General features: G+C 37.7%; 2 protein-coding genes across 4 annotated transcripts in view; both read right to left on the reverse strand.

Annotated features, from left to right (window-relative positions):
- Positions 1-3685: 3685 nt before the first annotated feature.
- On the reverse strand, positions 3686-6286 carry LOC100731649 (cytochrome c, somatic). Of its 3 annotated transcripts, none has more exons than XM_013150461.3 (3): positions 6126-6286; positions 4790-4966; positions 3686-4680 (listed from the first exon to the last, which is right to left on the reverse strand). In XM_013150461.3, exons 2-3 carry the CDS (start codon positions 4956-4958, stop codon positions 4532-4534), a joined length of 318 nt encoding a protein of 105 aa, XP_013005915.1. In that variant the 5' UTR covers positions 4959-4966; positions 6126-6286; the 3' UTR covers positions 3686-4531. The 3 variants fall into 3 exon arrangements, with proteins under 3 accessions (XP_013005915.1, XP_063095674.1, XP_063095669.1); XM_063239604.1 differs by having other exon boundaries at positions 6098-6279; XM_063239599.1 differs by having other exon boundaries at positions 6080-6271.
- Positions 6287-19457: 13171 nt separating this feature from the next.
- Positions 19458-26502, reverse strand: part of Spmip4 (sperm microtubule inner protein 4) — a 37970-nt gene continuing 30925 nt past the window's right edge. The window contains exons 8-10 of the mRNA XM_003467928.5: positions 26005-26179; positions 25641-25732; positions 19458-21161 (exon numbers count right to left, since the gene is read on the reverse strand). Coding sequence (XP_003467976.1) covers positions 20337-21161; positions 25641-25732; positions 26005-26179 — 1092 coding nt within the window. The 3' untranslated portion in view covers positions 19458-20336. The remainder of the gene's footprint in view (positions 21162-25640; positions 25733-26004; positions 26180-26502) is intronic.

The raw sequence follows: 26502 nt of genomic DNA on the forward strand, positions 1-26502 counted from the left end.
CAGACACCAGGTACCTCACATTGCTTTTGTGTATATTTCTGCTTGTGAGAGGAACAGCGAGTGGGAACTACAGGGCTTTTGTTGAGGACAATGTGGAAGAACAGGCAGCCTCATACGTGTGGGGACTGCAGAGGAGCACAGGCCTGGAGAAAGCCGTTTCTACTAAGAAAGAACGTATGAGTGTTTCGTTAAGAGATTAGTAGAGATGACCCAGTTTATATGGAGTTTTAGAAGGTACCGTGGAGAAGCAGGTGTCAGTACGTATGATATTACTCACAAGGTAATGCATCTGAGTGACCTTTGGCAGTAACAGTCTGCACCTGTGTACTCATCTGTAATAGGGGCAGTATCTGTCCCACATTCCTTATGAGATGGTGACGATGTAGTGAAAGTCAATGCACACGTGACTCATTACAAAGCAGTCTGAGTCATGATACCTAAATCTGGGCAAAATGTCACACTGTAAGTATACATGTGCATTAGAGATTATTACAGTTACAAGATCATTTAGATTTTTATGCCTTTTTCATCCAGTGTGAATCCATAACTGCCTTAAACCAAGAGAGGTAAGAAAATGAATCAAGGATGTCAGATACTAGGTTATCAGTCAACAAATTTGACAAATAGGTTCTTGTTAACCAAGGAAAAGGTAATTTTTTACTATGTGACCTTCAAAGAATTTCACATAAATATAGAATTAGCAAATCTTTTAAATGCTTACCAGTTAACAGATTTTGACAGCTATTAGTGAGTGACTCCATTGAGGTAGGATTATTTTTTTTTAAAAGGTAAAAATGAAATTGTGTTATGCACACTTTGACAAAGCAAAGCTCTAAGCCAGGGGCCAAGAAACTTTCTTAAAAGTGTCACACAGTAAAGATTTGTGGGTCATATGATTTCTATTTCAGCTACTACATTGTAATACAACACAAAAGTGATCCTAGAGAACACATAAATGAATGCATGTGACTGTTTCAATGAAGTTGTACTTATAAAAATAGGTGTGTGGTCAGATTGGGCCTACAGGGTGTTGTACATCAATGTCCACTAAACTTCTAATCCCAGGTCCAGCATTCTCAGCACTAAGCAGTTAATAATTTTTCTTTTTTTTTTTTTGGTCTTTTTCCTTTTTATCGGTACCGGGGATCAAACTCACGACTACCTGCTTTCAAGGCAGCCGCTTATGCCGCTGAGCTAAATCCCCAGCCCCAATTAATTTTTCTTAAAAAATACAGATGTTGAACTCAACCTATTTAAAGTATGACCCCAATATAGAATATAGCTGCATTTCTAATGAATAAAAGAGAAAAAGTAGTAGTAAATCCATTACTGTCCGGGAATAAGTGATTTTGACTAAGACTGAACTGGAATCCGAGAATCTTGGTTCTAGTTTGCACTGTTGCTTATTAGCTACACATATCGATTTTAGGCTAACTTCACATCTCATCTGTAAATTACCACAGTAGGACTGTAAGAGATTTCTAAAACCTCTTCCAGCTCCAACATCTTTTGATAGTGAGATTAAAATAGGGATAGTTTAGCAATTAAGTTGGTCTGTTTCTTCCTATTTTTGCTAGGTCACTTCTAAAAACTGCAAATTATGTATCAATTATTACATATTGGTCCTGTGTTGTGTATTTCTATGTATGGTGAGCTCTGTTTGTTGGTAATAAGTAGGTAGACTGACAATGAAGTTTCTCCTAAGAGCCAGAACATTTCACTTGTTGAGATCTAATATAGTAAATGTCTATAGCATTCTGAATAAAACAAGAGATAACCTTAGAGTATGACTTACCTTTCATAAACTCCAAACTCCAATTAAGATAATCTGGAATCTAATTATAATTAAATGTAAACCTACTATTTTGTATTTATCCTGAGGGGTTGTCAGTCTTAGGCACTAAAATGTACCCAAAGTATCCACCAATGCCTAAAAGAAATTCATCAGAGACCAACTTTCTCTTTGCAGAAAAGATGTGTTGGTATGCTATGATGCCTAAGGTTTGCCTCTGTGAACTACGTAAATCTCATTTCATGCTCAGCAACAGCTTTCTTGGCTTAAAAGAGTGTTGATGTAACAAAGGGAGAGCCAAAAGAGCCCATCACTAGAATTGAGTACTCTTCATGAAACAACTTGAGACCAGTCAATTGTGGAGGGCCAGTGCTGGTTAAGGCCTGTTTGTAAGACAGCTAATGTGGAGTTCTTTCAAATTTACAACAATCTTTAGTGTTACTGTGAATATACACATGTATTTTAATAAAATTCAAGTGCGGAAAAAGGTTCACAAAAATACATCTCTAGCTACCATCAGAGTATTATGTATCTAAAATAAACTGCCAACTAATGAGTGTAATAGGCAAAACATGTAAAAATAGAGGTGAATTTATCAGGCTATAAAAAAGAATTTGAAACAAGTATTCTGAAAGTACTTATAATGTATTTCCCTTGATTCCACATTAATGGAGTTATGGGAGCTCTGCAGCTCTGATCTTTGACTCTGGTTCCATACTCAGTCAGTCATTACAATAGCCAATATTTGTGTCATTCTATACCCATCTTGTCAATGTAACAGACACTATTTGTAGTTATGGAGATTTAAATTCAAGTTAAGTAAAATTCAATTCTGTAGACACACTAGCAATGCTTCAATTACTTATAAGCTACATGTAGTTTAGTTGGTGGTCACATAGATCTGGAAGACATTTATCGTTACAGGGAGTTCTAATGGGCAGTGTTCTTTTAAACAAAATTTAGAGCTTACGTGGCACTTGGAAGAAATCCTCCTTAAATACACCTGGTTTACACCTTCGGTATCACTAATGCAACCTCCCTTCAATAGGAATTAGGGAACTTTAGGATGAATCACCCAGGAAGTAAGTAAGTTATAGTGTTAGCTTTTTGTCTGTGTCCTTTTTTCGTATAGCTAAGAATATCTCTTTTTTTGCATTAGTTATAGGATCTTTACATTCTAAATCATTAGAGGTATTTTACTTTAATCTAACAAGCCTAAAACATAGTAGCTACCCATGTGTACCAACATAAGGCTTAGCTGATATAGGGGCATCATAAAATTGCTTAAAACTTGTAAGAAACTAAACCTTAGCAAAAAGCAATGTTGATTAAACAAAATTTTCATGTCTTAAATAATGCTTCTTTCCCATATTATTCCTAGAAAGTAAAAGGAACAGTCTAACCTCTGAAGGATTTACATGGTACATCTTTAAACTCCCACAAAAACTCAGACCAGGACTTCAAATCTGAATTATAGAAGTTTCCAAAATTGCTTGTTTCCAGACTGTCTTTCTTGCTTTCTTCCATGAATGAAGACTTGTGTTAAAAAATCAGATCTTAGAGAGGCCTATTTAACCTCTTTAATAACCATGATTTAGCCTCTTTAATAAGCAGCTTCCTCACAGTCCCAATATATGCCTTTATCTCTCTCAGAATGATTATTTTCCTCATCATTTCCACAAAAATTTCCAAGGATTACTCTTGTGTATAGCAGACCGTGTACAGAACAATTTTGTATGCAATTATTCACTGTTACACATTGCAAAGATGTTACTAGCATTTCTCCATTCAATTTTGGCATAAATGTTGTTTATGTTCTGATGAAAAAAACTGGGGCTTTTATCCTTTTTAATCATTAGTTTTACCATTAAATCACGAACAACTTGAAAAAAATCGATTTGACTTTGTTTTTAATTAAGTATTATGGTCACACACAAATTTGTGCTCATTTTGTACTTTTCCCACTTTAACTCTTCCAATAAGCTGGCAGGAAGCACCACTACAATCACACATACAACAGTAGTTTCAGTCTTGTGTTTTTAAATAGCTGTTTAAATACCATCTGAATAATAACTCGGTCTGATCCAAAGAATTCAAAAGTCTAACTTGCTATTATATCATGCTAACTTTTAAAAGGACCTAACTTATAGATCAACTATAAAATGTGAGTAATGTTAAATATTCTTTATTTGGTTTTATACATACACCACACTAAAAGGCCTTTCAGTAAATAAAAGGCAACACTTTTTAGATACAGGGAATTCTAATTAAATTGGCATAGTCATGACCAAAAATATAGACATTGCTTCTTGTCTTCAACCATTCCTTTAACGGGTTAATAAACACAAATTTAAACAGGGGAGTCTTGCTTGGTTCTGAGAATAAAGGATATCCCCAGTATTTAACAAGTTAAATAAATCTAAATATAAAACCAACTTTCAATAGGTTTTGAGATGACATTCTCAATCTTTGTGAAAAGTCAAATGTTACAATCAAACCCAACCATGTATTTAGAAAGGAAAAACAGTGATAGTATTTACTGAACCGGAATTACTATCAAAACTTGAAAAAAATATCCATTTACGTACAAGCCAATTTTACTTAAATCAGGACTGTTCAACAAAAATATTCTGCCAGCCACTCATGATCTGAATTCTGGTGTATGAGATCTATTAAATTATGGTACACATACAAAAGCCATGAGACATTTCTGTTCTGTAATAAATAAGGCAGTGACTATTACTCATTAGTTGCCTTTTTGAGGTAAGCTATTAGGTCTGCCCTTTCTCCCTTCTTCTTGATGCCAGCGAAGATCATTTTTGTTCCAGGGATGTATTTCTTGGGATTCTCCAAATACTCCATCAATGTATCCTCTCCCCAGGTGATGCCTAAACAAAAAAGAAATGTACCGCTTAAGCCATTTACACTCCTGTTACGGTCTACCGTACATTACACTCATGCAATTTGTGCTAACTTATTTAACAATAGCCCTCTTACCTTTGTTCTTGTTGGCATCTGTGTAGGAGAATCCAGGAGCCTGACCTGTCTTCCTCCCAAACAGACCATGGAGATTTGGTCCGGTCTTGTGCTTGCCTCCCTTCTCAACAGTGTGGCACTGGGCACACTTCTGTACAAAAATCTTCTTGCCTTTCTCAACATCACCCATTTTTAAACCTAAAAAAAAAAGACCCATCAGTAAGTTTTTTCCTCAAGTAACAAATAACAACTGAAACCAAAGATCACTCCAATCACTTAACTGCATATCTATGAAGTTAAGTACCAGGATAGATGAATCCTGTTTTGCTTAAAAGACTTAGAAAACTGCTCAATATAAAAAATACTACTTTGGAGAACCTCCTTTAAACGTTATCTGTGTACGTGGCACAAAGTTAAAAGCCTATGTAAACTAAATGGATACCCAGCTCAAACCTGTTTCCAACGATGAGGTCAAGGTCAAAAGAGTGACATGAAACGGAGTTTCAATTACATTAAACTAAAACCACCAAGATTCCAACTTTTAAGACGTTCTAATTACTTAACTGTGCTATAATCTAAAGCTACGTCTGAGAAGATAAAATCTTTTTTTTGGAAGATCTTATTTCTTTGAGCCTCCTTCACTCAGAAGTGCAGTATAAGTCACTGTAACTCGCTATGCTATCACTGTGAGGTGGAGTTGGACCGGACTATTACATTTTCCATCTCTCTGATCATGTGTGACCACGAGGTCACCATCCAAGTCAGTTTCAAGGAGACTAAGGAGCCCCACCCTTCCAGGATGCTTGAGCGGTTCACAAGAGAAAGATAGATAAGCCGGGAGTGGTGGCGAACGCCTATAATCCAGTACTCAGTAGGCTGAGGCAGGCAGATGGCTCCAAATTCGAGACCAGTGGGCTACAAAGCGTGCTCAAGGTCAGCTTTAACTGTATAGCGAGACCCCGCTCAAAAAACCGAACAAAGATACAGACAGAAAACAAAAAATGACCCCTTATAAAGCTTTTGCGCTAGAACGGAGGCTGTGAACCGCCTCAGCACGGGAGAAGCCGTGTCCCAGCAATCAAGCTGCCTACAGTCCTTGACCAGGTCCACATCTTGTTCTAGTTAGGGCTTTGTTCCACCCAAAGCCCTAAACCACCAGGTTCTAGTGGCCGGTAACCGGCTACCGGTAACCGGCTTCTGCTCCGGGCCCTACCCGCCCGGGTAGATTTCACTCGAAGATCCCGAGCTCTGGCCTCTCACAGCTCGCGCGCCTCCACACAGGGGGGCGCCTCTCATGGCTCTGCCTCCCACCTGCTGCGGCTTACGCACGGAGTGGTCACCGCTCTTTCCTAGTTACCACGAGGAAGGTTCCAGTTTAGAAGCCAGACGTCCCGCTCTCTAGCCCAAGGACACACGGATCCGCGACTAAGTACCGGTGTTGGTGCAACCACACTAGCTCTGTCCTTCCGCGGCCCGACGTACAGAAAAATCCAGCTACTACGTGATGACGTTTCCGCGGCTCATTGGCTCTGGCATCCAAAGTCCGCGCTAGAGAGCTGCGCGCGCATGCTAGCTAGCACGGTAGGTTGTACCGCTCTCGTGCCCTTTCTCCCAAGGCCTCTCTTGCCCGGCCCTTACGGCAGGCCTCGGATTTACGACATCAGGGTTGTAGCGGGGAATGAGGCGGTAGGGATGACGTCACCTGTCGGCTTCTGTGCGCCTGCGTGTGTGGGAGCGGAGGTGGGGCGGAGACTTCTGAGAAAAGAAAGTCGTCTTGCAGCTACAAAAGCTGCGTTGGGTCCAGTGTTGTAATGAGCTTTGAGGATATCATACGATCCTCGCCAAAGGGAGTCGCCCTGCCTTTGACTTACCTAAAGGTCTCCTGGCTACATGCTCTTAGCTGGCGACGTTTACCCTGCCTCTGTCGCCCTTCCTCCACTGGCGTCAGCTGCGCCTATGGGAGAGCTTGAATCCACCTATTCGTAGGATTAGGCCCGAGCTCATAACCTTAATCGTGTTTGGTTTTTCACCGTTTCTTCAAGTCAGGTGCTTCCAGCTCGCACCTTGCTGAACGTCCCCAACCCGGGAAAAGTACTGCAGTTAATGCAGAAACAGGATTGTCACTCTGGCCCCTCTCCTCTCTCTTCTAGGGTCCTTTTCCCACCTTGTAGCTTGCTTTGAGGGTAAAAAGAACAGGAGGGTGTGCAGGCAAGCATTTAGGAAGAAATGGTGGTTTTAGATGATTAGATAATTCTTGGAAATGTAGAAGATTTTCACCTTTTGGTCATATTAGAAATGCAGTTTTTATTACTGCAGCTACCGGTTATACTTCAAAATTAGCTCTCCTCCATTACATGCTCAATTCCATCAAGGAATTTTCTTCTTGATACATTTGCCCCTCAAATTCAGCCTCCAGTTTCCGACTTTTCTTCCTTTCTCCTCTAACATTCTGCCTGACCCTGCTGTGGTCGTTCAGTCTAGAGTGTACTGAATCATACTGTATGCCAGGAACGTTTTCAAGTATCTAGAATGAATTAGGCTTCTGCCTGGTGAGCTCATGTTTTATCATCCTTTTTCCCGCTCTGGAATTTAAGCAATAGATTTCAGGAGGTTGACCTAATTTGCCCTAGATCACTTACAAAGGTTTCTTCTCCAGACCTCCCCATGGCCCTATTGAGTGAGTACAGTTGTTCTGGTTATCCAGAGGGGATTGGCTCCAGAACGTCTCCTCCATCCCCCATACTGAAATCTCTGGATGATCAAGTCTTTCATATAAAGTGTCTTCGTAGTTGCATATAAGCACACAATTAATCTCTAGGTTACTTAATATCTAATACAATGTAAACACTTTGTAAATAGTTGTATTGCTTGGTGAATACTGAAAAAAGTCTGAACATGTTTCATGTAACTGCAACCATTGTAGGCCTGAATGCATAGTATCCAATGGGTAGTTGGTTGAATCCATGGATGAAGAGTCCAGAGATAGGGAAGTCTGGCTGTATTTTAATTGTCTTCTGTGTCTGACTTCAATTTGCCTTTCTTTAGTGTCACTCTAGTATCGGTCTACCTATAAAATCAAGAGAAAAAGTTACACAACATTCACACAAGAATTTTTGTGGCTTTTGAAGGGGACTGGTAGTATTTAGGTGTACTCTTTAAATCAGATTATATGGCAAGTTTTTTAAAGGCTTAGAAAAACCTTGAAAATTAAGCGTGTCCTGAAAAAGCCAAGTTCTAATACTGCCATCCATACTCCTCCAAGGAAAATGCAGTCATTTATAGGTAATTGTTCTATCAAATTTAGCTTTCAAAAGTTGCTATTTGTTCATAAAGATGTTGACTAATGACAAAATTTCAAGATCCTGATATTGTAGATCATGTAGATATACTAAATCAATTGGCCAAGAAAATGGATTGGCATCATTTAAATTTGTTACCATTGAGGTGATTGTAACTTTATTGTCATCAAAAGATTTCATACTTCTGTGTACACACATTGAAAAAAATGTATGAAATACTGACGATTAATGTCTCCTGAAGTCTGTCATCTGCTCTTTATATGCATCATCCTTAATTGCACAATTAGTGAGTCCTAGGACTATAAAGTTGTTGCTCATCATTAAAATCACAAATTTGGCTTAAAAAGTAAATACAAATTTCTTACCATTGGTAAGAGAATAGAAAACAGAAAGCTCTTGGTACTTTTATAATTGAGGAAATGGTGAATGAAAAGCCTCATTAATAAAAGTAATTGATGGATAAGGAGAAAGAGAATAAAAGCAAACACTAAGCACTTAACATAAAGTAAAGCAGATACAATAAATTCTATTATATCTTTTAATACCTATTTTAAGTTCTATAGAGATTCATAGTGTACCGTTCACTCAAGATTTTTGAGAGAATCAGTTGAGGTGAATAGTAACATTCTGTAAATTGCTGTGTTTGTTACTTTTTTCTCATTGCTGGGCCAAAATACCCACACCCAAAATTAAGGATTTATTTAACTTACAGTTTTGGGAGGTTTCAGTCATAATCAGCTGGCTGCAAGGCAGGGTGCATAGCACTGGGGCAACACTTCAAGGCAGCAGCCAGAACAAAAGGGGAGAACCAGCGTCTTCTCCTCCCTTATATTGTATACAGGCCACCTCTCCATTCCCCTCACCCCCAACCTTCCGGGTAGAATTTAGCAATCCCACCACCCCTGTGCCCTCCTTTTGCACAGGTTGTGGATATTTACAAAGTGAGAAACTTTCCCTGCTGAGTTCCTTAGTTAAACTTTTAAACTTCTCAAGTTGACACAATGTGTCCACCATAGCAATTGCTTTGTTTCCTATTCATATCTGATGTGTCTGCTTTCCCGCTGCATTTTATTCTTTAGGCTGGGTAGTGCCTAATAAGAGGTAAACTTCTATAAAGGAAATAGTTTTTTCCCCCCATTTCTTTTTCCAGTGATATGATGGATGATATTTTTTTAAAAAACCCTGATGAAAAATATCTAGTACAATTCTCCTTCATCCCATCAAAACATGTAACCAAGGCCACAAGAAAGCAACAGACATGTGGTAGGAGGCAGTGAGTAATGTAAGGATAAAAACTAAAAACTAAGATAAGTATAAGGTGACTCCATAGCTGTCTTAAGGACATTTACAGAAGTGAAAGAACCTTAGGGTTAATAGCTGCTCAGCAAAATGGAAATAAAATTCATGCCAACTAGGGTGACAGGGGCAGTAGTGGTAGAGGATATTGCCAGAAACCCCTGAATAATGTTCTTGAATCTAAAAGGTAAAATACAGTTTGTCCACTGGCAAAGAGCTAAGTTAGTCTTGTCTGTCTTGGCCTTAGTACTACATAGGAAGAAAAAGTATTCCCTGAGAATTCATAACTATGGTCTATCCTCATGCACACTTAGAGTTTAGTTTTATTCTACTTACAGAGTCTGAATAACTGTATCTGAAAAATTAACAAAATAGTTGTGACTGAGCAGTGTATGCCAATATCTGATAGAAGAAAATACATTTTCTGCAGAGGAAAGTCTCAATCCAGGTCCCTGGGGATTCCTGTACCCTTGAGAACAACCAACCAACCATAAGATCATAATGAATGTGACAAGCTGAAAAAAACCCCATATGTATATGTGTATGTATGTGTATATAAAAATAGTTAAGATAGTTATACCACTAATTTCTGTGAGTTCGCTAAAGAAAAAGATTTGTATTGGTATTGTTCAGACAACTGAAAGCAGATATCTTGTGCTCTGGGTGAGTGATTTGGGGATGACAATGTGCAATGTATGTGTATGTACCATTGTTACTCTCAATTGACATGCTTTGAAATGTTTTTGTCATTTTATTATCTTCTTTTTTCACTCTTTTTATGTTTGAATAAAATAAATTTAAAAATCATAATGAACCAATATAGTGCAAATGGACATACTTCCAAAATTGTTGTACAGATTCAGTGCAATCCTGATCAAAATTCCAAAGATATATCTCACAGAATTAAAGAAAACAATGCTACAATTTATCTGGAACCAGAAGAGACCTAGAATAGCAAAAGCAATCCTGGGCAAAAAGACAAGACAAGCTGCATCACAATCTCTGTCCTGACATTATATTATAAAGCTACTATGATAAAAACAGTGTGGTACTAGCAAAAAAAAAAAAAAAAACCAACCCAAAGATCAATGAAATAGATTATAAGATGCAAAAACAGCTTCATTCACCTCATCTTTGACAAATGGAAGAAAGATAGCTTCTTTAGTAAATGGTGCTGGAAAACTGGCTCTGTGCATGCTGAAGATTAAAGTTGGACCCATATCTTTCACCGTGCACTAAACTAAATTCAGAATGGATCAAAGATCTTAATATTAAGGCAGAAATATTAAACCTGCTGGAAAATAGAGTAGATAAAATCTTGAAGACACTGGTTTAGGCAAAGACTTTATAAACAAAACCCAGATTGCACAGAAACTATCACAAAGAATCAACAACTGGGTCTTACCCTAATGAAAAGCTTTTACACAGCAAGAAAAACCACCAACAGAGTGAAGAGACAACCAACAGCGTGGGATAAAATGTTTGCCAGGTGTTCCTCAGACAAAGTATTACTATGAGGAACATATAAAGAACTCAGAAAAATCAGTCCTCCCAGAGTTAAAGGCCCAATCCAAAAATGGGCATCTGAGATGAGTATACACTTCTCAGATGAAGAAATACAGACAGCAAGTAAACATGTGAAGATGTTCAGCATCACTGGTCAATTCGAGAGATGCAAATTAAAATAACGCTGAGATTCCAGGCACCCAAGAAAGTATGGCTAGTATCAAGAAATTAACCAGTAACAAATGCTCGAGGGGCTGTGGGAAAAAAAGGAACTCTTCTCCACTGTTGGTGGGATCTACTGGTACAACCACTGTGGAAATCAGTGTGGAGATTCTTTAAAAAAACTAGGACTAGGGTTTCCATTTGACCCAGCTATTCCCCTTCTGGGTATCTTCCCAAAAGAATTTAAAACATACCATAGCTCTATATATATGCATCCAAGTTTATAGCAGCACAAATTTGTAATAGTCAGATCTTGAAAATCACCTAAATGCCCATTGATTGAAGATTGGATTAAAAAGATGTGTTTTTATACAATGAAGTACTATTCAGCTATAAAGAAGGATAAAGTAGAGGTTTTTGTAGGTAAATGAACACAAGTTGAGACTATGCTATAAATGAAATCAGACACATGTGTAAATATCTTATTGTCTCACTACTGTGAGAAGCTGAAAGAAACAACATATGTATATGTGTGTGTATATGTATATTAAAAAGATAGTTAAGATAGTTATACTACTGATTTCTCTGAGGTCTTTGAAGAGAAAGATTTGCACTGATATTGTTTGGACGGTTGAATTCAGATGTCTTGTGCTCTGGGTGAATGATTTAGGGATGACAATGCACAATGGATGTACCATTGTTGTCCCATGATTGACATATTTTGAAATTTTGTTTTTTTTTTCTCTTTGAAATAAAATGGATTTGGAAAAAAATCTTAATGAGAGCCAAGGGTTTAGCTCAATGGCACAAGCTCCTGCCTGGTAAGTGTGAGGTTATAAGTTCGATCCTCAGTACAAAAAAAAAAAAGAAAGAAAGAAAAGCAACAAAGAGTAAGATCTCACCATTAAAAGAACCATAGATGAGAGATGGGGATTTAGCTCAGCAGCATAAACACCTTCCTGGCAAGTGTGAGGTCATGAGTTTGATCCCCAGTACTCAAAAAACCAAAAAACCCCATAGAGATTGGGATAAAAATTGTTGCAGGAGTAAGTCTTACCCAGAGACTTCTTCATTTCCCAACTATGAAAAAAATTAATAACATTATAATTGAGTGTGTGTGTTTGTATTTGTGTGTGTGTATTTAGTGTTGTTCTTGAACTTTGTAAGGAGCATATTATACTATATATGTTTATTCCAGTGATTATAATTTTCATTTGTATGCCATGAAAATTATAATTAAATTAAATTAAAACCTATCCAGTTATTTTTATAAATGCCTAGTTCATTGCATGTTTTTTGGTTTCTTTTTAGTTCAATGTTATTTCATATTACATATTGTAAGAATAAATAAAACCATTTTCTCTGTTTAAAAAGACAAAGACTTTTTCCCTCTCACTTTTTTACCTCGTTGTTTCCTTGGAAAAGCTAAAGAACCTAAATCCTCACTCTAAGGTGACAGAGGCAAGTCTGCTGGGACATCTTCACAAAAGGGAGAACTTGTCCTTATACAAGCTCTCACACTGGCCAAAGACAAAATCATAAATATCTCTACTACTTAAAATACACATTCAGCATCCTTCATTCCCATGCTGCCATTGGCAGGAAAAGAGTTTAATCAGCGCTCAAGAAATCCCCATCACTAATGTAGCCCTCATCCTCTATTCAGGAATCATCACAGATAAGGTAAAACATATCAAAGAGTACATAGGAAAAAATGACAATAATAATAGACTCCTAGTTTCCCCATTGGCTACCATGTGGATTCTGGATTCCTTACATCCTCCCTCTACTGGGGCTATTAACAATGTGTTTTTCAGCCTTCTGCTCATAGTGTTATAGGCAGCAGAGTAAATTAGAAACATTATAGGCAGTCAGACAGGGCTAGATGCTTGAGTGAGCCAGCACAGAGAACCAAATGTCTTGTGACCTTGGAGGAGACAGACACCCCTGCTGTGGGCCAGATCTCAAGACAAAAGACAAAACAAATGCAACCACATGCTAAGTATAAGCATCCAGGATTGATATTCTAAATAGGTATGGATCTCCTTGAGGCAGCCAGGAGACACCATCCCAATGCCTCTAGGAAGAGTCACTGCTCTTTAAGCATGCCTGCTTGCTATGTGACTGACTTCCCCATTTGTCCCTGATTTGGTCAGTTTTACCTGAACAATTAATCTAATTGGTTGACCACAGTTCTGTTCCATCTTATGTCCATCTTGCGAGTTCCCATGTTTTCCTCATCTTACACTCATTTCAACTTGTGGTTTTACTCTATAAAAGTCCCTAGAAAAGACAGTATTTGGCAACTCACGCAGGAGCCCTTCTCTTTCCCAAACAGCAGCTTTCTGTCTCTTAATAAATGTATTTGCTCTTAACTTCCTTTGTTCCTAAAATTCACTGTTCAATTTTAGACAACACGAACTTGTACACCAGACATTAGTAGACTGAGAGTTTCATTCCTCTATATCAATAGCATCCTGCCTTTTTAACCTTTTTTTTTTTTTGAGATTTCTTCAATCTAGAATATGGGCCTTTAATTATCAGAGCCCTCTTTGTTCTGGTTGAGGCCCCTGGCACCAACTTCTACATGGGCCCAACACACCATCCTGATGATTATAACAGCCCCCATCATGATGTCCTTTGTTAGCAGGAAACAGTTTGACAGAGTTGTCACCCAATAACCACAAAAAGATGGAAATGATGAGTTTTGCTCAAATGGGACTCTGCCAGACTTAAGTGGCACCTGCCCAATGTGATGCTGGGCCCTAGAATGACAGTGTGACCCTCTAACTTCCATATTCTTTTTCTGAGCCCAAAATAAACTTTCTGCTCTTTCACTCATGTGCCACAGATCCTCCAATGGTCTCTAGACACCATGAGCCAGTGTCCACTCCCAACCCAACTTCATAAAAGCCATTCCCAGCTTCCCCTATTTGAGGGTCCTTGCAGCCTCCAGCAGCCCTCCCATGCTGGCAATAAAGGCTTTTCTTATTTCTGTCTTTGAACTGTGCCAAAAAACCTAACAGAAAAAGGAAAAATAAAGAAAACAAAAATGTCAAAGTACATGGTGCAAAAAACTCTTAACCTCAGCTGGGAGTGCTATTTCCAACAGAGTAAAGATCTGTTAGTTTTCTAGTAACAGAGTGGTTAAGGAGGCTGCAGTTCTTGTTCTCAGAAGTCAGTATGTTGGGAAAAATTTCCAAGGCAAGCTAAACCAAAAGGAAGACTTTTTACCCAAGGAGGTAAGAAGGCAGCTTTTAATCTTTATGCTGGTGGACTATTGCAAGATAATTCTACAAAGGCTACAGAGCTGAATTTACAGAGAGCTTAGTTTATATAGAATTTAGAAGTGAGAGGTACAAAGCAAATGACCAAACATTACATAATTGGTTACATGAATTGAGTCATATATTGACAAGCAGGCTAGTCTTGAACAGATCTGTTGAAATAAAGGAATTGTTTATCATAATACAGAAACACTCTGGGATCTAGGGGAGGGGGCCCTAACAGAGTGAGAACAGTTAAAGGCATTACCATACTATAGAAACATTTCAGGGAGAGAGCCTTTATAGAGTGTCCTTGACTAACATGGGGTGCCTTAAGGTACAGACAACTACTCTGATTCAGTGCTTATCACAGATACGCAGCTGGACTTTAGACACTGTCAACCTCAATTGAATTCAGCAGAAGCAGCAGAATAGAAACTTGATCAGTGACCTCTAATTGATCATGAAATGCTTATAAGATTGCTATTATATTAATATGCTTACATTATAATTGTGTCCCAATAAGTATGGATCACATAGCTGGTTATTCTTTTTCCCACCTATGTCCATTTCTTCCCCTTCTTTGTCTTCCCTCATTGACCTCTAAGACCTGCATCTTGTAGGCCTCCTGAGTTCCTCTCTTCAGGTTGGATAGAGTAATGCTGGTGGGGTTAGGACTCTGTAAGCTTTTCCTAAGGGGTGAAGAGTAGTTAAGGCTTCTCCCTTTGCTAGTTTTTGGGTGCCTTACTGTCCCCTGGAAGTTCCCTTAATACTGCTCATGATATAGTGGAAATATAACTCCCAACCTGCTAGACGTCCAAAATGCAAATTCATGTTCTCTGAAACTGGGGAATCAATTCTAGGAACAACAGTGGTTAAAAGTAGGGAAAATTTATTGAGAGAAAGCAAACTTCAGTCTAAGTGGGACAGAAGGGGGCCTGAAAAGTGAGCTGCTCACCAACCCTGCTTCTCAAGGGTGTTGTATTGAGTAAAGTCAAGAGGTGAGGTGGGTTTAAGGTGGGACAGACTTATAATCAATGAGATTATAAGTATAGTGGCTTAGGTCATATTGATCCATTGGGAAATTGCAAGGTGGGCATGAGCTGGGACAAGACTATGGTGAACCAGTAAGATCACAAATATAGTTGCTTATGGGCTGGGGATTTAGCTCAGCGGCATAAGCACCTGCCTTGCAAACAGGCGGTCATGAGTTCAATCTCCAGTACCAATAAAAAAACAAACAAACAAATGTAGTTGCTTAGGTAATATTGATTACATGGAGATCAAATGGTGAAGCAAGTTGCATATAAAGCGCATCTGCAAAGGACAAGGTTTTTCCTGGAAGGGGTGGGTTAAGGAGGCTAGGTCCCCTATCCTAAAATGATGGATGCTTACTTAGAATATCAATTACTGCTGTTCATCGCTAGGGGAAACATAGGAATAGTTGTGTTTTTTTCTTGAATTCCAGCCTTCAGTGAATGTGCCTCCAACCACAGCTGTCTTCTACATTGACCACTGGAGGGCCCAGCCCTGTCTGACTGCCTATAATATTTCCACCTAATTTAGCTATCTATATTCACATCTCTGCAAATAGCCACTTGCGTCCCACCAGTGAAATACTTTGTGGGTCTGTTTAATATGCAGTTAAAATTTCTGACTGGCATGATCACTTCTTTCTCACTTTCAGAACAGTACCCTGTTCTCAGCTGTGCCTGGTATTCTTCATGTCAGAAATCCTGTTTTTTCTTTTTTCAGAATATAACCCTCTGGACTTCTGTCAGGGCCAGGAAGGGCAGTTGCCCAGCATCTTGAATGGAGTGGCAATTTCACCCAATTGCCAAGAGCAATAGTGCATCCATCTCCAACCTCAATCATGCCCACCTGTCAGACTCAAACGTTCCTGGCTGGCACTGAATTGAGCTTTTGAAGGACTCGGTTGTGTAATCAGGCTTTTTCCCTCACTGCCATTTTAGGGTTTCAGTGTGTTCAGCCAGTTAGAATTTTTCAGCTGTCTTCTTTCTAAAACTTCCCTTGATGTTAGTACACATCTGACTCCACCATGATACTATTTGGTTTATTAAAAAGTTACCAATTAACTTCATTGTACTTTTATTGTGTGTCCTTTAAAAAATAAGTGAATTAGATGCATGAATTTAATCTACTTTAACCTGGAAGTCTCTTCTAAGATTTTTCAACCTTGGTTTCTGATAAGCATGATTTAAGTGTAGGTGTTATGTCTCTATCACAAAATAAGGCCAGGTTCATTAGCCCTAACAATCAGCAGTTAATGTTATAGGCAGCTGAGTTAATTAGAAATATTATAGGCAGTCAGACAGACAGGCCCTTGAAGGAGCCAGTGCTGAAGGCTAGATACCTTGCAACTGTCAGGGGAGACAAGACATGTCCAACTGTGGGCCAGATCTCAAGACAAAAGACAAAACAAATGCAATCACACCCTAAGGATAAATATCAGGGATTGATATTCTAAACAGGTATCAATCACCTTCAGGAAGCCAGGAGCCACTAACCCAAGCCCCTGCAGGAAAAGGCCCTGTTTTGTACTCATATTTGCTTGCTAAGTGTCTAGCTTCCTCATTTGTTCCAGATTTAATCAATTTATCTAAACAATTACACTCCTCATCTTACTGGTTGACCATAGTTGTGTCCCAATTCATGCCCTCCTGCCTTATGCGGCCCCATTTTTCCCCACCTTGGACCTACTTCACCTGTGGTTTTGCTCTATAAAAATTCCTACAAAAGACAAGGAACTCCCTCTCCTCTCTCTCTTTCGGACAGTTGCTTTCTTTCACTCAATAAATATATTCTGCTCTTAACCTCCGTTTATCCTAAAATTCATTCTTTGTTTTTAGAGAACACTAACTCTTACTGGACATCTAGTAGGTTGCTAGTTTCATTTCCTTATATCTTTAGGAATAGGACAGGCTTCCTCTGAGGAGACTTGAAGGCGATAGCTGACAATACTCGGCCACTGAAGAATGGGCCACTTCTGCTTGGCAGGGACCAAGGGAACACCTCTGTCTAGTCAGAGTGCAATTCTATACTCCTGCAACCCACGGGAAAATATGCGACTAAAGCTCTAAGTTTCTATATTTAAGGGTTGCATCTTCCAGTTTGTTCTTTGGAATCTCCGTTCAATACGGTCTATGACAAAAGGATCCAGTTCATTTAACAAGGCAGTACCCCCCCAAGGACATTCCCAACTACACTTTTTTTTTGTGGTCATTGGGATGGAAGCCAGGGCTTCATGCATGCTAAGGAAGGGCCTTATTACTGAGCTATAATCATGGAGAATCATGTGGGGTTGTCAAGTGACTGATTTTGTTACCTCCGGTTTTCTTCAGTATTTTACTGGGAACATTTTTGCCTCCCATAATACCTAACTAGTGTAATATAGGTGCAACTTGATAAAAATTTTAATTTTAGCTTGTTGTACTCTAAGAAAGCAGCTTCATCATTTTGTGTATTATAGCACACCTGCAACGTGGCTTACTAAATGTTTTTTATCCTTTTTCCCTGATATGTTGTGACCTAATTGATATGTTGAGCAATGCTCTCCTCTGTAAAGAATTGCAAGAATTTCACTTAATTGATATGTTAACCAGAGCAGCCCTCTACAAACAAGAAGAGTGGTGCTAAAACAAGCTAACAAGGGTTGTTAATCACGGTTAGGCGCCTCTATTCTTCGCTAAAGAGCTAAAGAAAACTAGGATGGCCCACTAATTTACACTTGTTTGAAGTAACTTGTTTATATGCAGGGAGATTTGCGTATGAGTTTAACCTTTTTACCTAACCTTGATTCCCTTTCCAGCAAGATAGATACCCGACGTTTTCCTGTTCTGTAGCGAGCCTTATTGCCTTCCCCCATCCACCTATCTGGGCCATAAAGAATTTGGGTTTCTGGTGACCTCTTCCCGACCCGGTGATGATCTGTCATAAAATGAGCCTGGCCCAATTTTAAGAACTGTTTAGCTTCAAAGAAATTACCGGGTAATACTATGGCCCAAACCCCGATCGGTGCTTTCCTTTTGTTCTGCATGCATCAAATGAGTTAGATATCAGATCTTTGTAAAACTTAAGTTTCAGCTTCTTGTAACTTGTGACCCCTTTGCACTCACTAGCGAAGACGAGCTGTCCTGGGATAATTAACTCTCCACTTTCTTCTCCAAATATTGCTGCAGACGTGCCACTCTGAGATAATGTCAGTCTGTAGGATGGGAGTAATTTGAGGAACACCAGGAACTCCTGAGATTGTCAGAGCTAAGTGGACAACAATACAGTTTCCAGATGCAGGTCAACAGATTTAATGGCCTTGCAGGTTTCTCCCCCCCAACCACTTTCCCTTACTTTTAAAAACCCCTTTTCCCAGTCTTGGGGTGTGCAGTCTTTGGGTCGATCCGGTAGAGACTGTGCCGTCAGGACTGGCTCAATAAAGCCTTTGCTACCTAAATTTTCGGACTCTTGCTTCTTTAGATTTTATACCGAGGCCCGAGTTATAACAAGCTCAGCATGGTTTTAAGAAAGGTGTAGTCAAATGACATGTTGATCATGAAAAAAATTGAAAGACATTTATACAAGATGAACCATGTTTAAAAATAAACCTTTTGATATAGTAAATGCATTGACTTGCATTTGGGAGTTAGCTAAATTCTTGATGACCATTTTCCAAAAATGATGATGCTGAGCTCTAGAAATAATTAATATGAAATTTTCCTTTCTTGCCACAATTAGAAATCAATAGTAATTAAAGCCATTAGATATTTACAATAAAACAATTTTATCTGCTTAAAACAGTAATGTTTCTCCAGCACAAGGTTAAAGAGAAGGAAACATTTCTAACTTGAAATAATGTACATGCAGACCATTTTGAGTTTCATCTCTTCCACTTGTCTACCTGCTTACATAAATGAGCACGGTCTACATAGTTTTTTTCTTTTTTTTTCCCGCCCCCTATCTACATAGTTTTCATGGTAATAGTTTGTGGAGATGTCCATCTGCACTTAGTTGGGGATTTGAGTTTTGTATTTTCTAGTGATGTTATTTTGTGTAAACATTTACATAAAGGGATAGTATTGACTTGTGTACTTTAGTAATATACTATGTAAGATCACCATCACAAAGAAGGCCCCAAGGATCCAGCTCTCATGAAAAATCAAGGGGTTTTATTGTCCGCGCATGCGAGGGACCCTCCGACCGCACTCCGGTGGGAAAGGGGAGCGGGAGAGAGAGTGCCGAGTAGGGAAGTGCAAAGTATATAAAGCCGAAAGCCGTAAAGCAAGCGTCGGTTACAGAAGCAGATGGCATTGGTTAACAGGGGTCGTGTCATTTGCTTACTGGTGGGTGAGCTATCTGCGGCAGGTGGCTTGATGTTTTTGAAAACTCATATCCTGTCTGGCAGGGTCGATAGTTCATGGTGCACTTATTTTTGGGGACGTCGGATCACAACTTCCCTATCAGGTCAGAACATCTGGTTGTTCCGACCGAGTGACAAGGCAAGAGGGGTTTCCTGAATGTTTTAATTCTTCAGCTATAGGTTGTAGAATCATTTGTCAATTCTTGAGCATTTTTTGGTAAAAACTTTTTTTTGAGTTAATGTGTTGTTATGTAGCCCAGGCTGGCCTTGATTTGAACTCATGGTGAGCCTCCTGCCTCAGCCTCTCAAGTGCTGAGATTTCAGACAAATGCCACCATTCCTGACTCAAATTTTCATTTTTTTTTATAACAGTGACAATGTAAACTTTGCTACTGATTTTTTTCATAATTTTTTAAAATGAGAGTAAAGACTAAAATTTTTCTGGTTCCAATATTTATTGACAAATTGTTAAACTGTTTGAAAAGTCAGAACATCACATTTGTGGGGTTCTTCTGATCAGATCCTAATTTAAATTCCTAAAAACATAAACCTCATTAACAAGGTCTTTGTGGCTTAATTTAGAAATTGTACCCAGCAAAACAAAGGAAATTGTTATATTTTTTTCTTCTTTTATAAGAGGCTGCGTTTTGAAGAAAAGAAGGAGTATCTCAATTATGGAAATAATAAGAATTATGTCCAAAGAACTGGTGTTTCATCCCTGAGTTCACTTTATCTCTGAGGTCTTTATGGTCTTCTAGAATTGAATTACGAAAACGTTTTTGTGCACCAGTTTTTGAAAAAGAGTTCTTAAGATCCAGCAGGTTGGTGTGAGGCTTGGACAGTGCTCTGGGAATCCAACCTAAAAAAGGTCTTGTTTCTTCATTGCTTTCTATGTTCATGCCCAGCTGTTCTTCTGGTGTACCTAAAAAATGTTCTAAAGTGCAAGTTTTCATGTCTTCTTGTGTATTTTGCAAAATACTAGGCTTACTAAGGCTAACAGAGTTTTGATATAGAGTATATGGATCACGTAGAGTAGATTTAAAATCTTCATAGTCAATGTAATCACTTGACTTATAGCAAGGTATGGATGGGGGTTTTAATGACAGCTGTCTCCAATACAAATCATCGGTCTTTTGAGTATCTGTGATTTTTCGAAATGGTTTTGTATCATAAATGCTAGTGAAATCTTTTGCTGAGTTACAAGGTGAGGGAGGATAGTTAGACAGAAAGCCTTGTTCTTTCTTAATTTTCTCTTCAATATCCTGGATTCTATGGGTCACACCAGATCGTATATTATTGCTTAGTGCCAGTATTTCTGCAGAACTAGGTCCAAAGGTATGAAAATCGCACAAAACTCTAGGAGTACAATCAGGACAGGAAGCTAGCAGTCTTTGCTGAACAGCAGCCTCCAGGGCACGTCGATTCTGATTAAGTCTGGCAATTCTCCCTTCCAAGGGTCTGCAAGGTTTATAGACAGAGTGGAATTTTTCTTGCTGTAAGCAGTGTGATAAAAAAGAAAATCAATTGATTAATAAGCAGGACATTATAAGGATACTGTAACAAGTTGCAGGTCAACAGTTATACCAATTTTCACTGAGTAAAAATGAGATGGGTATAGGAAAGCATATTGCAAGGTTGTTAGACACATATTTAAGGACACTGAAATTTGTACCCAAATAAACGAAGTTTTATGTTTTATTGGCTTTAGATAATACAGAAAAGTCATGCTTTTTATTTGGTAATAAGATCTTTTATTTTTTACTTTTTGAGACAGGGTTTTGCTTTGCAGTTCAGGCTGGCCTTGAATTCATTTTGTTTCCCAGGCTGGCCTCAAACTTGTAGCGATCCTCCTGCTTCAGCCTCCTAAATGCTGGGATTATGGATATGTGTGCTACTATGCCCAGCCTTAAACTCTTCTATATGAGAACTCTTTGCTTTCAAACTTACAAATGTATAAAAAGAATTAGTGAAATGAAATATCTAACTATCACCAACAGAGGGAATTAACAGTGGTGGGCAATAATTATTTATTTTTATTAAAAAAACACACAGAAGAAACAACAACAACAAAAAAGAAACAAACAAACAACAATAATCCCAAAACAATAGTGATACAGGATTTCAAGATAAGGACAGGAATTTAACAATTATTATATTACATATTATCTTTGAGAGAGATGCTCAGATTGTCAGATATAGACATGTAAAACTGATCAAACAATATAAGCATTGTTCCTTTCCTTGAACTAATAGTATTAGTAGTACAATTATCTTAGCTATTTTGTATGTATGTGTGCATATATATATATGTATATATATATATATATATATGTATTTATATATTTCTTCCTTTTCCTTTCCTTTTCTCCTTTCCCCCATCTGAATTGTTCTTTCCCTTTGAGAATTTCTTTCCCTTTCATAATATCTATTGTACCTTTTGGATCTTATTTACTTTTTCAGTTTTTTACACTAGGGAGACAATATGGTGTTTACACATCAAAGTCTGATTTATTTCATTAATGAGTATGGTCTCAAGTTGCACCATTTACTTATAAAAGCCTCAAGTCTATCCTTCTTTATAACTGAGTAGTACTCCCTTATATAAAAATACCACATCTTTTTTTATCTATTCCTTGGTTGATGAGCATTTGGGTTGTATCTAAGATCTGGCTATTACAAATTGTGCTGCTATAAACATGGATGCACATATAGCACTGTAGTAAGATGTTTTTAATTCTTCTGCCTCAAACGGGACCACTAATTCTAGTTTTTTGAGGAATTTTCACACTGATTTCCACAAAGGTTGTCCCAATCTATATTCCCACCATCAATGGAGGAGTGTTCCTTTTCCCCCATAGCCCCTCTAGCATTTGTTATTGGTTGATTTCATGATGTTGGCAATGCTTTCTGGCATGAGATAGAATCTCAGTGTTGTTTTAATTTGCATTTCTCAAAGGATCGATGATGTTAAACATTTTTTCGTATGTTTATTTGACATCTGTACTTCTTCATCTGAGAATTGTATATTCATCTCAGATAGGGAGGCAACTATGTAAATCTCAGCCAAAACTTCTTTATTAGGCCAAGGCAAAGATTCTAAAACATTGGCTAAATCAGAATACTCTTCAGAACTGAGAGCAAGTGATATTCCAAGGGGCTGGGGATTCATAAGTGCCTTCCTTGCAAGCGTGTGGTCGTGAGTTTGATCCCTGGTACTGATAAAAAAAAAAAAAAAAGAAAGTGATATTCCTAACCTTTACTTACTAAGACTGCTTAACAAAGTCTGCAGTGAGGCTCAGAAATCTGTTTTTTCTTTTTGGTGCTGGGGATTGAATCCAGAGTCTTGTGTATGTGAAATATGCACTGTACCATTGAGCTACTCTCTCAGTTCAAGAATCTGCATTTTAAACAAGGATCTCATGTGCTGCTAAGATCTGTGACATGCTATGCATTGAGAAGCACTGGTCTGAGGTTTTATACCTGTGCTTTTGTATTTATGTTTTGGTGGTGGGAATTGAACTCAGAGTCTGTTGCATGCTAAGCACATACTCTACACTGAGCTACTGTTCCAGCCCCTATCCATGCTTATTTTTGAGATATGTTACAAATGTTGTACCTGTGTTCCTTTTTGAAATGTTTTACAAATAATATAATCTCAATCACATCTGGAAACTACAAAATTATATTCAAAGTGCCATTAATAGAGATATGTCTGGGTCAGGAGGAAGAGGGTGGGGTTGACTGGGAAGGGCATGAAGAAACTTTCTGGAATGATGATATTGTTGTACATTATGATATTTGGGATAAAAAGATATATGTATTTGTCAAAACTTAGGGAATGTACGCTTAAGATTTATGCAATTTTAGTGACTATGTCATGTTGAAAGCAAAACAACTGCTAAAAATATCAAACTCTGGTTAATGATGTGGATGTCAAATGTTTAGGAGAGAATTACGCTACTGTTTACTATAAAATGAATAAATATAAGAGATGGAAAGATGTATAAATTATGTAATAGAACAAGTACGTTAAAGTATTGATGGGCGAATCTAGGTGGTGAGCATATGCGTGTTAACTGTAAATTTATTAAACTTTTCTGCTTGAAAATTTTTATAATATGTTGAATAAAACAGTAAAACATGTATGTATAATGCTGATGAAGTTAACAGAGATAATAAAAATGAATGTGGTGAGAAAACAATAACTAACTTGAACTTTAAAAAGAATGAATTTTGGATCATCTTTTTGGAATGTAATCTATTACTAGTAAGGGGAGGCCTTCTCCTGAGTCAGGGGCAGCCATGGGGAATGACAAGAGAATCAAGAAGCCAAACCATGCCTTCCTGAGCCAGCCAGTATGTGGGCTGGGAGACAAGAAGAGCAAATACTCTCTCTCCCAAGTCACTGGCTGATTTGGTTGAACTCAAGCTGAGATGATGGCAACTTCTATTGTCATTGTTACTTGTATTAATGTGAAAACATACCTGTAAAATCGTGATTGTATGAACTGATCCATTGTGATCTTTTTAAAAAAAATAACTTAATGTTTATCTTGTGCACTGACTTTGCAGACCTAAATTTGGGAGTCTGAGCATCTATTTGGAGAATAATAATATGCATTATAGCAACTGTGGGGGATTTCCTTCTGTCTTGTTTTTGAAATCCAATGTTCTGTTCTGTCTTACTGTTTTGTTTTATTTCTGCATCTGGTAATCTGAGCAACTATTTTGAAAACAATATGCAATATAACAACCACCGTTAATTCCTGGCATCTTGCTACTGTTGCTTTTTGTTGCTGTCGTTTTGTTTTTGTTGTTTTTTTGCTTTGCTTGCTTCTTGATTTTTCTTTTTTCTCTTTAAAATAAAAAAAATAGTGGGAGGAATTTCTATACTGAATCACTAATAAAATGTTATAACTCCCAGTTAATCAAGTTAGGGAAAATGCACTGTAAAGGAAAGAAAAACTCAAGCTCTCTGACATACTTTGTTAAATTTATCATTAAAAAAACCGGTCATATCATTAACAGTTTTCAAAGTCAGAATATCACACCACTTTACAGTAGCAAGGAGTAGCTTTTACTACTTTACAGCTAGACTTGCAGGGTCAGGTGGAAATCTGGAGAGCTGTTGAACACATCTGAAGTGTCACATTATATAATCTCTAGCAACAGAGAATACCTATCACAAGTGAAAACTCAAAATAACCCTCAGTGAATGATACTGCACAGTCCATGGGCTCATTTCTGGTATTATGATTTTATATTACACCATAGGAAATGCTGAAACTAATATAAAACCAATGTGTTCAGCTCAGTCCAAAAGGAGTCCATATTGAAATAAATCTATAGCTTTTTATGTGTCTTTTTATAACATATCTTTTGGAGAGCATAAAATTTAGGCCTCAGATAACATCTATGCATACTATTAAGTCACTTCATTCCATTTTCATAATTAAGTGAACAGGTTATACCTTCTGTTATGAAAGGGACTGATCATTTTTTCCAGGCCATTTTACATAATTACTTAAGAGTTTTCTATTGATATAGGGAGAGATTTATTGGCTTTTGATTATAATTCAGCAAACTCAACTACTGTGAATATTAGGAAGAAGTCTTTGTTTCTTCAAAAGCAATGGTAATGTATAAAATATACAAATATGCAAAAATCCAGAATTTATTAAGAATTTTGCTGAATTACTAGTTAAGCTCTATTGTTTTGTAAACCAATTTCTTTGTAAGTTATTTTAGCAACAGAAGTGTAATAGAAAATTTGTTTGAGAAATTGCACTGTGAAGAACCTTTTTTTAAACAGTGAAGATGAGTTAAAAACTAGCTTCTAAATGAGGTAGATTTTTTTCTTTGCTAGAATGGCCTCCAGTACTCATGACACAAATAAAATATAGGCAAAGCAAGGAGCTCAACATTGGGATGCTCTTCCTACAGATAACTATAAGTTGACTGCAATTACTTACAGGCAATGGGTCAAATTCTGTCTGTCCTGTTAAGTCTGCTACTTCCTTTTCATGGTAATCATCCAGTTCAAGGGGGTTCATGGGTCCCAGGCCTAATGGAAACAGTTTTATTATTTTGGTAGCATAAATGAAGATTAAATTATCTTTTATAAGAAAACTTTGTAATAGGACCAATAAAATGAAAATGAATTCTGTCTCCTAGCTACCCACTTAAGAGAAATTTACCATCTCCCTTATTTGAATTAATACTTAGATTGAGACACAGGGAAAAATATTACATGATGAAAGCTTGTGACACCATTTGTCCTTTGTTGCATATTCTAATTCTATTGTCATTGTTACTTGTATTAATGTGAAAACATACCTGTAAAATCGTGATTGTATGAACTGATCCATTGCGATCTTTCAAGATTTCTTTGTATGTTGGCTTCTTTTGCATAGTTAGTAGCATCCAATGAATTTAAACAAGTGTTAGGAGCAAAGGTTTTAGGTGGTTTTGGGTAGAATAATGGCTTATTTTTCTCAACACATTTAGGAAACTAGAATATAAACATAAACATAATTTCTATTAATGTCATCTAGTAAAGTAGGAGCTGATTCACTGTCTCAGCAGGAGCAGAGCAAAGGAAAGTTCAGCCTGAAGTCAAGTTTTTTTCCTTCATTAATTACTAATATTCAAGCTGAGCATAGTGGCTGTTAACTATAACCATATTTAGAATTACTTACTATATTTTATCAAAAAAATTATAAGGTCTTTTCTAAAAGCTTCTGACAATTTAAGCTGGAGAACAGACCCTGGATGCTTTGCCTTCAGTAGAATTTTATGAGAGCTACAATAGGTGCTGCGGTGCTCTTAGCTTCC

Source organism: Cavia porcellus, unplaced genomic scaffold (genome assembly GCF_034190915.1).
Source record: "Cavia porcellus strain 051 isolate PalLab524CR breed Dunkin Hartley unplaced genomic scaffold, mCavPor4.1 scaffold_2, whole genome shotgun sequence".
In the NCBI taxonomy this organism is placed as follows: Eukaryota; Metazoa; Chordata; class Mammalia; order Rodentia; family Caviidae; genus Cavia; species Cavia porcellus.

What these genes read in the sequence shown, in the direction of transcription:
- LOC100731649 (XM_013150461.3), bottom strand. Translation starts at nt 4,958, where the DNA reads ATGGGTGATGTTGAGAAAGGCAAGAAGATTTTTGTACAGAAGTGTGCC. An exon ending in AGATGCCAACAAGAACAAAG is followed by an intron (nt 4,681 to 4,789) that starts GTAAGAGGGCTA and finishes TTTTTTGTTTAG; the next exon opens with GCATCACCTGGGGAGAGGAT.